Source organism: Opisthocomus hoazin, chromosome 28, assembly GCF_030867145.1.
Source record: "Opisthocomus hoazin isolate bOpiHoa1 chromosome 28, bOpiHoa1.hap1, whole genome shotgun sequence".
Lineage (NCBI taxonomy): Eukaryota > Metazoa > Chordata > Aves > Opisthocomiformes > Opisthocomidae > Opisthocomus > Opisthocomus hoazin.
Genome location: NC_134441.1, coordinates 3,047,378 through 3,058,889, shown reverse-complemented (window position 1 = coordinate 3,058,889; position 11,512 = coordinate 3,047,378). Strand labels below are relative to the sequence as shown.

At 41.3% G+C, this 11,512-nt stretch overlaps 1 protein-coding gene across 3 annotated transcripts in view; it reads right to left on the bottom strand.

Moving 5' to 3' along the window:
- Positions 1-908: 908 nt before the first annotated feature.
- Positions 909-11,512, bottom strand: part of GKN2 (gastrokine 2) — a 29,209-nt gene continuing 18,605 nt past the window's right edge. For 2 of the 3 annotated variants that reach the window (XM_075444765.1, XM_075444763.1), the window contains one exon: positions 10,733-10,970. In XM_075444765.1, the coding sequence (XP_075300880.1) occupies positions 10,891-10,970 (80 nt within the window). In that variant the 3' untranslated portion in view covers positions 10,733-10,890. Of the gene's footprint in view, positions 919-7,653; positions 7,716-10,732; positions 10,971-11,512 lie in introns of those variants that run through there. The other variant, XM_075444764.1, reaches the window with a different exon arrangement.

Sequence of the window (11,512 nt, the reverse complement as noted above, 5' to 3'; positions counted from 1 at the left end):
AGCAGAGCCAGCAATCATGCCTCAATTTCCACAACTCAAAACGCAATATCCTGTGTCACCACAAGAAAATATCCTACCTCATTCTGCTTCTGCAAGGGGTTTGCATTGTAGCACAAGGGAACTTTTGTTTCTGTTCTAAAACCTATGAGGATAAAATAGATAAAGTCAAGCCTGAGAGTCTTTTCTACACGACGCAGAGAGCCATCACTCTCACTCACATGAGTGCATTTGCCCGTAAGTAATGCAGCATTAGCAAAGAAAAGGGTGTGTTTTAATGGAAGAACAGGAGTGCCTTCCGTGACATTAATCAGCGCCCAGAACCACCGAGATCAGTCGGAAAAACCCCCACTTGTTTTTCCATTGCACAGCATAAGGAAGAATAAGACATATCTGTCACAGCATTTGGATCACATCTCAAAATTCAGACTGACTCAACAGCAAGACATCTCATTGAGAAATTTTAAAAATTCATACTGGGCAAACCTGAAACCCTTTTCAAAAGCTGTGTAAATGCAGGGATTTCAGTTCAAGGCTGCTCTCTAATCAGGACACCACAGACATATATGCCACTTCAGGGAAGTAGGAGAGCAATGCAAGCTAATGTGCTCTAGCAACCATCACAGCATGTGATCTGAAGTTTTCCAAAATACAGGGATGAAATTATTACGAAAATGCTGTACAATGGTCTCTGTCATGAGATAGCTGCGGCATGAGGTAACTGTTGGATGTGATATGGGAGATAAAGAAGAGTGTGACACTGACAGTGTGATGAGCTTGCAATGGAATAACTAAAATTAGTTTCCATTCCTGCATCTGCCTCAGTCCTTATTCCTGTATGCCTCCCTTCATGGCTGCTCTGGATTTGCTTTCCATAAATGGGCTGTTCCCAGCAGCTCTCTATTCCGATTTCAGATGTCACTGGAAGATGAAAAGATAGTCTTTCATTAAAGAGTGGGCAAAAAAGCATAGCAATGCACTACAACCAGCGTGACTGAGAAAAAGAAAAGAAAACAGGAGAAGGAAAGTCACTGTGCAGACACAAGGGCAGGGAACTACTTAAACTGTATAATACAACTCATTCTGACCCAGAGACAACACTGAAACGCTCATCAATAGTTTTATATGTGAAGCCAGCGGCACCTCTTCTTTGGCAGCTATTTCCAGGCAAGTGACAAGGATGGGGGGGCATACTAATGAGGCGGGCACAAAAACTACCTGCACTACTACTGGAAATTCTCTTCCTTCTCTCCTTTTTTCTCACTGAGGTGGCAAAAGCTCCAGGCTCTAGGACGGGAGTCCACCAGTGTGCATTTGTACTAGTGCAACCTGGTCTCAGCTGCGGGTCACTAGCCCTGCAGCAGTACAGATAAATATTGACAGACAGAGATTTTCAAGCCAGCACAAAGCCTGAGCAACTGAAACAGAAAGAAAAGAGCTGGACATTGCCTTCCCGTCAGTGTCCTGCAAGTCCTGTGCAGCAAATTCACCGCTAGCTCATGGCCTCATTATTACTGTGAGTCCCATCTCCCTGCATGCTCATTCTCCAAGCAGTTATTTGGAAGAGCTGCCCTTTTCTAGTGTGATTGGGTTGTCTTTGTATTTAAACAGGAAATTTCTAGCACACTCTCAAGTACATAGCTCAGTCCTGCAGACAGAAAACCATACACAGAAAATTCTTAGATCCTTACATGAGAAAGGCAAATCAGGCCCTTGCTTTTGCATCTGCTTCTGCACGTTCCAGCATTTAACCTGCCTTTTTTCTTGCTAGGCCTCAAAATGAATGAACACAGGCAATCAAAATGCTTACATTTAGCACAAGTATTTCCAGGAGTAGTAAACTAAATATTTGCTTATTTCGTTTCTGGGATGGGAGATGTCTCAAGAAATCTATTGATTTGCCTCCACCCCCATTATCTTGGTATATGCCTCCATGGAGATGGAGGCCCTAACTAATATTAAAAGGTCATTTAAAATTTAGCACCCTTAAAGGTCACACAATTTCTTAATTCAGTCTGACAATTCAAACCTGGTGAGACATGGCCAAAAATAAATCAACTACTATTTGAGATCCTCACACAGAAAGTGATTGTACTACAGTGCTAATGAATAGCAGAGTAGGCACGCTGTTTCAGGGTTTTGACTCTGCAGGCTTCTTATCACACTTGCTTCACAGAACAGTTTAACAGAACAAGGTCAAGAGAAAGTTTCAGTTTTACATTTTTGAAATTCCCTTTCTCATCATGTAGTTATTTTATGGAGCTTTGGTATTCACGCGGGCGTTAAACTTTGGGCAACTCTCTGAACAGCTTTAGTGATGCTGACAAGTGCAAGATTCCTGAAGAAAACTTTACTGAAATCTCCAAATTTGTTCCTCTTTGTCAGCTATGCCCAAGCAGGCTGTTTGAGGAATACCATTCTTTTCCTTAATGAGGACTCCATTTAAATACTCCCACAGCCCTGAAAGAACAAAGTTCTTGGGAACAATTACTAAATGTATCTTGTCCTCAGTCTTTAGAGCAATGGATTCTTAATCTCAAACAGTGGGTTGGAAGAAAACAGTCTCTGTTCACCAGAAATTGTTTTGCTGGCAATTTTAATTAATAGCTTGAAATTATTTAACTGACAACTAGAGTACTAAGCAGAGATGGGAAATTTTCTGGCAGTGTTAGTTGACATCTCAGCACAAGACAGTAATCACAAAGCCAACAGTTTGTAATCTTATCAAGAAAACTTAAAGAAAAATTAGACAAGTATATCTAATATTTGCTCTGTTTATTTGATGTTAGGGTTGGGATTAAAAAGAGAAAGCAAGTTGTACCTAATAGTAGAAAAGATTGATTCAGTAAAAAAATACTGTTTAAGTACAGCCTTAAAAATTCAAAGACTAAAACGAATGACATTTTAGTTTCTGTAACTAGATGATTGGAACTATACTGGATAAGTTCAGGTTGTCAGCAGCCTCTCTCATTTATGTTTGCCATGCAACTGAATATCGGAATTTTGTCTTTCCTATTTTTTTTCTCCCCAAGGGAAACTATATAGAACTTCTCATTAATTTTGGCTGCGATTGCAGCAAAAATTACAAATATGTTCTGGTTCTTGTAGTCTGTCTTCTGTATTTTTATTGTTTAGGATGTTCAGAATGCTTATGTATGGGTTAGCATTACTGAGTAATTTGATCAAGTACTGTTAGTACCTCATTTCACAAGGCAACTGCTGAATTCTCCTCACCTGAAAAAGTCTTACATTTATTCAAGACCAAACTGAAGGACTAATTTGTCTTCAAATTTAACTAACACATCAGAAATGTGACTGTCTTGGCAGCTTTTAAAAAAACTCACAACAGGCAGGGAAAATGAGAGACCATAGGTAATCGCTCTATGCAATTATCTTTACAGCTAGGAAAGCTTACCTCATTGACACAGATTGTTTTCTGATTAGCTGTCACATCAGTTTGAGACCATTTTAGTGGTAACATATGCATAGACTATTCTCTCTTAGGTACGATTTACACTGTATTAAACACTTGTGAGGGTAACGATCGTGAAAAGATATTTTAGTTAGAGAATTTTTAATCAATCTCCCACTTTTTAGACTCTAGTACTGTTACCTCTATCATTCTTGTTGCATTGTAGTTATCTCCTTCACAGCTGTTTAACACCTGTAAGCTATGCATAAACAACTCCCCTATCTGAAGGATCCAACTCCTCTGGTAGTTCCTCACCTTTCATTAGCAAGACCCCCACATTTAGGATGATAGCTTGGGGGACTCTGTTATGTCCTTTAAATCATGCTGCACATCTCCCATTTTTTCTCAGAGCGGCTTGGCAGATAGGAGTGTCTTGTGAAGCGTGGATGGCAGCTTATCTCACTGAGAGCATGGAACAAGCCCCTCACAGGCCCTGGTGTTAAAGGGCTCGACTTATCTGGAATGAGTGGCAGAGTGCCCTGGCTCAGCTCTCAGTATATTGCACCCAGGGACATTGCTTAATGTGCTGCTGTCAAACACCTCCCAGTGTGCTCAGGACAAACTTCTGAATAAGTGAATTTCTTTAGGTGAAAACAGCCTCTGCTTCCTATCACAGGTGATGGAAAAGGTTACTGGCTGCCACTGTTGGCTCAAGCCTTAACATCCTTAAGTCTCCATTTTAGCCTGTTTTTAAATGCCTAACAATCCTTACATGACCATCTGTACAATGGTGCCAGAAGAAAGGGGAAACTCCCCAGCAGGTGGCATTGTGACTATCATGGTGTGTATGGGAAGTGTGGATGCGTTGTGTCCTACCTGGAAAGTGCAGGGCAGGATTTACAGCCTGCAAACAGATAAAGGCCTTAGCTACCTTTATAATAGTCTGGGCTGTCCTGCAAGTTATCTGAATTACAGGAATCTCCTCAGAAAACCTCATTATACTGCTTTATCCTTCTACTCTCCTTTACATTCCCACATCAGCTCTCATCCTAGCACCAGCAATTACAAAGCTATTTTTAAAGGATGCTTTCTCCACTCTGAGCATAGCCACAAAAACATCTGGTTTGTGCTACATCCGCTTTTCTATCCAACAAGAAATGGATGGAGCAACTTGAGGACTCTATTCAATAGCTCCTCTCTTCATACACACTCTCAGAAAATTAAATCAAGTGGGAACTGCCAAGTCACATGAGTCTGGCTGCCTCTTACTGAGCTGAGAGAAAGAGCAAAAACAACTTGCAGGGTAGGAAGAGAGATGCTACAACCAGCAGAGCATGTGGCCATGGCAAGCTCCAAGAACAGCAGGACCTGCCTGCAAGGAACAGAGACCTGGCTACAAAACTCCAGCCAGACTGCCAGCCCCCTTTCTCTGTGGTTCCCTCCAAAAAACCACCCCAAACCAAACAAGCCAAGAGTATATAATTCCTCTGTGGACTAAGCAGAATTGGGCAGGGGCAGACACAGACAAGGCTGGTTAGATTTCACTTGGTGGCAACGGGATTGTGATAAGGAGAGGGAGATAAGAAGAATGCAGGAGTGTTGGGGCTTCCCCCCTCACCTGTATTCACGGTCAGTTGTGTGATTGGCCTTTGTCAGATCTATCTTTCATCCATTGCTGCATCTCGTTTCTGAAGATTTCACTCATTCATATTAGATCTTGTGAATCCTCTTGCTACTTATGTTTCTAGTACATTTCAAAAATGTTTCATTAATAAACCTCGTTCAAATCCAACACCTTATTAGATAAAGGAATATATATACATATATTAAAGAAAAAAAAAGACAAATACTAAGGGATCAAAAAAAGAGTTCAGTTAGTCACCAAGTGGGTCACAATTACATGTGAATATGAATATTCCACTGGTTTGGAAATGTGAAAAAATTTTAATCCTCTGCATCCTGATTCAGCTTTTACTTCCTTGGAAACAGGTCTCAGGTTGACAAGGATTCATTTTCTTTTATTTTTGAGGTATAGTTTGCTCCTAATCAGTGTTTTTACTAGCCTAATGACAACAAGACTTCACTTAGTAACAACTTTAGATTCAGATTGCAGTGAGAAAAACAGAACTGTTGAGGTTACCGCAACGATTTGCCATCTAGTGGCCAGCCGAAATCACACTCAAATCTAAGCTCAAGCAGAAAGCAAACGTGTACCTCCAGGACAGGATCATACGCCTTGGATAATCTGGTGTGGCTCACCGGCCAAGTCATTTACTTTTTTTAATCCATGCAAAACCCAGCTCACCTCCTTTCTGGACAATAACTTAAAATCTGAGTATTTAAGATTAGGCATCTTGATTCAAACTGAGCAAGTACGTACTTTCCCTTTACAGGGATGCATCCTCTTGTCTTCTCGCACATGGATCTTGACATGTTGTTCAGTGCTTGACCACAGCAGCTTGCTCCGAGTGGTTAGTGGTTAGAGACACACTCCAGCGCTAAGTTTTTGCCTTCTAAAACTAAGGGATGATTTTTTTTTTCCCCTCCACTACTATGTATTGTCAGTACAAAAAGGGTGGGAAGACCTAACAAACAAGGACACTCTTTCACATCTTTGACTTGTCAGCCCAGACCACACAACTGTGTTTAAAAAACAAAACAAAACACAACAACAGAAAAACACAACCCAGAAAAACCATGATGGGCTTGATTCTCCAGTCTGACTTAATTTTTCTCCACTAGTGGAAACTCTTCCTATAAAGGGAAAATTTGTTAATAGCTGTCCCTTTTCATTACCTGATAAAAGCTGGAAAACTTGTTTTCATGTATCAGACAACATAAATGAAAATCTGCCTCTCCTAATTTAAGCCGTCTCATTTAAATGATATTGCTCACTAGGGCCAGAGTTTCCAGGTTAGTATCTGATTTTAAAATGATCACAGCTGGCAAAGTTGTCATAGCTTGACCTTAGTAAGGAGTCTTGTACACCAGAAAATTTGGGGAGGTGCTGGGGGGAGGTTCTCAGCAGAACAGTTTAGTGGTAAAAAGATCTTGAATTAGTGTGCAGCACAGGTGACTAGATAAACTGGTGTCCTTGGCAGTGAGGGACCATAGAGGCTTCCTGCCCACTGATACGTATAAAGATCAAGAAAGGTTAATTGCAGCAGAGTTAGAGATGTGACTGGAATGTGTGCTAATTCTGCCCTCCCCAAATGCTTGGCATATTTTAACTGCCTGTCAGTGTGCATCCAACGATACCATTGTTTGGATTCCAGGCATGCTTTTAAACACCTTTCAGGCTTTTTTAAAAAGCTGGGAGCAAATAATCAGCATTATTCTGATATCCCAGCCTAGGATAAATATTGTTTTAACTTACAAAAGCTGCCAATGCACAAGCATACAGATAGTCACTCAGGCACACCCAGACACCCTCCCACTGTGCTATCTTCCACACAAAACAAATTCTCCACCTTCTGTAGAACAAGCCTAGCTAAGAAGCTAGCTAAACTTCTGTAACATGTATGTTACTCTGATGAAGAGAAGCTCTTGGAAAGATCAAGTAACTCTCAAGATACCAAGAGTCACACCCTGATGCTCCTTTCTAGACTCTTTCTACCAGTACATCTTTAGGATCTAAGCTTTATCTCTTTTTTGTGACAGATCTGGGTTCCAGTCCTGGTAGGATCACCACAGCCCTGCCCCTCTCCTGATGCAGATATAGCAACTGCCTGTGCTATTTTCAAGGTGTTAATCTTATACTTCAGGCTAATAAGCGTCATGGACAACCCACGCTGCACATTAACCTTAGGCAGGCTAGGATAAGCACTCTGCTTTGTTGACTGTGAACATAACTCTCCCGTTGTTTCTGAGAACAGTTGCTGGCTGCTCTCCACTTAGGAAGTGGCTGCAAACCTCCGTGGGTCCCTCCCATGGAAATCAGTGGGAATTTTCCATCCATTCCAATGGGAAATCTCATGGGTCACAACGTGAAAAGATCCCTGCCAATGCTTGACCCATAAAACCACTGACACCTAACAAGCACTATGACAGCAGATGCTTCATATGATATAGAACACAGGTCTAAGTGAAGTCATAAACAAAAAGAAAGCTATCTGCTTCCTTCAGATCGTGAACATTCAGTTGAGACCCTTTGCTGACAGGCTGTGGATTTAAAGATCAAAAACATTTTTCAGACTACAGTTACTTCAGGCAACAGATGAACCATATCTTCAGGGACATTTTACCTGTTGTTGCTGCTTTTTACTTCCTTGGTCTTTCCCTGTAGTCCAGTAATAACACCCATCACCTTGCAAAATAAGAAAAATAGTTTAATTACAGTCCAAGGCATACATGTAAAACATATGATGAACTGTGGCACAGTCAGCAAAGAAGGAATAGCAGAAAATAGCACTGGTCAACTACAGTCATCAAATAGATAAAAATATCAAATTTCTTTCTCCTGCATAGGTCCCTTCCTCTGCTTTTGTTCAGAGATAGGTGTACATTCCTGTTTGTCCTGTAGTTACTTACTCATTTCAGAATAAATTTATTTTCCTCTGCAGCCATTTCTAGCACGATCTTTGAAATCAGTGATAGGTTGGCGATACCAACAGGCCTATGCTCAAGGTCTGTAACTTCAGAGCCGTAACATGCCCATCCATGTGCTCATATGAAAACAGACCATCCTCTGAAAAAGAGGGGGAAGTAGAACACGGGCATATGGGTCATGTGGTATATGATTCTTCTTGTGCTTCTTTTTCTCTTGTTGCGAGCTGCACCCCAAAAGGTACAGCAACGTCACAACAAATTTGCCTCCAGGGATGCGTTTCCTCCAAGCTGTGCACCTTGGCACTGGAGGTGCTGTGAGAGCAAGTGGATAGCTGAAGCATTATTTATCAAACAATAAACACAGCAATCCAAATGCAAATATATTGCTAACAAGCCTGATCAATACACTGAGACCATGAACTAAAATAAAAGCTAGAAACAATCTTCTTCCACATTTGAGTACATGAAAGGCAGAAACATTACCTCCCTAGCTCAGACAAAATTAAATGGAAGACAGAAAGGCATTGAGGCATGTTTCAGAGTTCTTTGCAGAACTATTTGCTCTAGTATCAAATGCAAACCTCATGAGCTTATAACACTGCCTTCAAAACTAGCAGGCAGTAAACACTAAAAGCTTACTGGTAAGCTTTTAGATGTATATGTAACAGTTTCTAAACAAAAGATATAAGACCTGAAACAGCCTTGGAACTTAAATGAAATTCAGTCAAACCCCAGAAAGGGATTCTTTTAAGCCATCAGCAAAGACTGACGAGCTGGGTTGAGTTCCTGCCGCGGTCACAGACAATTTCCACGACAGCAGTCAAACCATAGAGTACATTGTGCTTCAGTTTCCCATCAATAGTATGAAGGCAACAACATATCCCTTATTTCGGTCATTCAGAACAGTCCTCGTGATCTGTAAGCAGCTATGCAAGAGCAGAACAGAAGACTCTTCACATGAGTAATGCTCTGTATCTCTGGGTCAAGGGAAGAGTTTAGCCCTGCATTTTTAATAACCATGCATAACCTTTCTGTTTTATTCAGATCTCACTCACATGTCTCAGAACACTTTCCATTTATAAATGAATTTAGTACACAGAGGGTTTCATTAAAGTAACTAATTCTGATTACACTAGTAGCAACACCACGAGAGTCACAAAGGACCATTATTACACTGCACAGACAGTAAAGGTTCAGATTCATCTATACTGCAATTAGACAGAAATCCAGATTGCATTGACTACTTATTTTAAGTAACTTTGAATTAAAAAAGAAACTTAGAATAGTAAGACTCTGCTTTGTTTGTACATCTAGTCTGTTTCTGGAAGTTCTACCAGTTTGTTCCTTTGTGATCTACTTCAAACTTCCACTGGATAGTCAATGTCAGGTCAGCATCCCTAAAGAAATAATCCTAAGATACATAAAGCTTGAAATAATCAAGGCAGTTATTTGCTATATTTTGGAGACCTTGGCTGACTTGGGGCAGGGGCTTGTCATGACTTTCTTGCCCTCCAACAGAAGAATACACAAGGAAAGGGTTGAAACATGACAGCTGTCACTTGGAAACTAGATTAGGGCTTCCAACCGAGTTTTGAAGGTCTTGAGACAACAGCTTCTCTGGATACTGCAAGCACAAAAGCTTTAAAAGTCACAACCCACATGAGTACTCTTGCCAAGCAGTGCTCTCAGAGCACTTTCAGGTGTTTCACATCCCCCATGCATCAGCCAAGAACATCACAACTACAACTCCTAGTTTCACTTCCCATCAGTGAACTCCAAAATACAACTAAAGAGGCTAGCCTGTATCTTGCAGACACACACAAGTATTCCTGGATTTAATTACCGACATTTGAATCTCCAGAAACATTCTTTGCATCACCAAGAATCTGTAACCTGTTGTGAATACAATTAATCTAAGTTTCACCATATGATAAAATGCTCTTCACTAAATAATGGGTGGTTTCACCAGGAGTCCGATTTGCAAATAACAAATTGCAGACCTGGGGCCAGTTTCCTGGACTCCAAAGGAATGCCTTGCCCTCTGGCAGCCACTCAAGGCTCCAATAAACAGTAAACATTTAGTCTTCAGCCCCAAAATATACACTCCTTCCAAGCACTGATGGAAAGGATATTAATTCAATCGTTCACCACGATCTACCAAAAGAGCAAGCAGGCAGCACCAATGCTGCCTCATGTCGTATTTTAATTGGCTCCTGACACAAACTGGTCTCCAACATATGTGGGGCACTCAGCAAGGGGTCACAGCTCTTTTTACACCGGTATTGTGTGAAAGGGTAGTTTTATTCTGGGTTACGGTCCCAGTCCTGAAGAGTCTATCTCCTCTGTTCAGGTTTCAAAAACAGCCAGAACAAAAAGCTTTCTGACCCATTGCACCCATCCAATTTGCTACAAATTATCACTGGCCCTGCAAAACTCAAGTGTCTTTTGCAAACGTTTGCGCTCTCCCTTTATCCATGCATTCATCTTTGCTCCCTCTCTCCCTCCAACAACTGTACATAAGATGAATCAGCACCTGAAGAGGCTGGGTGCTGATGCCAAATGGAAGTTCTCCAGTGGAAAAAAAGAAAACCTGTTCTCTTATTGTTTCTTCATTGGCATGAAACATATACCAATGCCTAGGTCACGCTGCAGCCTGACCACAGGAACACACCAAAGGGAAACATAAGTGTTCTGCAGAAAAGCTATAAAGGCCCACTTTATTTGCATTCTGCTCTTGGATGAACAAAAAAAGACAAAGCATTTTAACTGCTGCATTATCTTTATTTGTATATCAGATGTGTTGCACTCAAAGCTTAGGATAAGCAAGTTGAGTCTAACACCGAGCTTTGTTCCAGTTGGAGAACATCGCTACCATCACAAAAGCATGCAAAGAAACAAGCTGTTTCCATGCAGCAAAACTGTCAAGATCCAGACTAATTGACATTTTCACAGATTTTAATGCCCAAAATGCTTGGAATTCCTCCATTGGCACAGGCATTAGGATCCGGTCGTGCTAAAAGAAACAAGAACATTAAGATATTATCAGTGACAAGATGCCAGTATCCAGCAAGGAAAAGTCTGCTAAATACACGAATTCCGATCCGCAGTTGCGGCCCTGTTTGAGGCTCCTGTTGGTCCCAGTGGATACTGTGTAAAACTGTACGGTGTAACTCGAAGGGAGGAAATGCCTATAAAGCTTTAAATCAGCTTTGTGCTCCTTCTTGCCCATAACCCACACACAGCAGGTAGCATGCTGGCATACAGCAGATGCCTTGTGGGACCATTGTATCATCGGGGCATAAGCTTGGTACAGCTGCTACGCAGTGGCTTCCTTTGACACCAGGCAAACCACTTTGGAACAGCTGTCGCAGACACTTCAATGCCTAAAGATGAAAAATGGTGCTTTACCAGCTTTTCCAACGCACCCCAGAACCATACCCTTTCAGTCCTTCTAGGTAGTTTACTCCCCCTGTCTAAAATAGGGCGGTATGTTCTTGCCTCAAAAGGTACCACATAGACTTAGCTTTCAAGGATAGAAAAGTGCTTATTCACTCT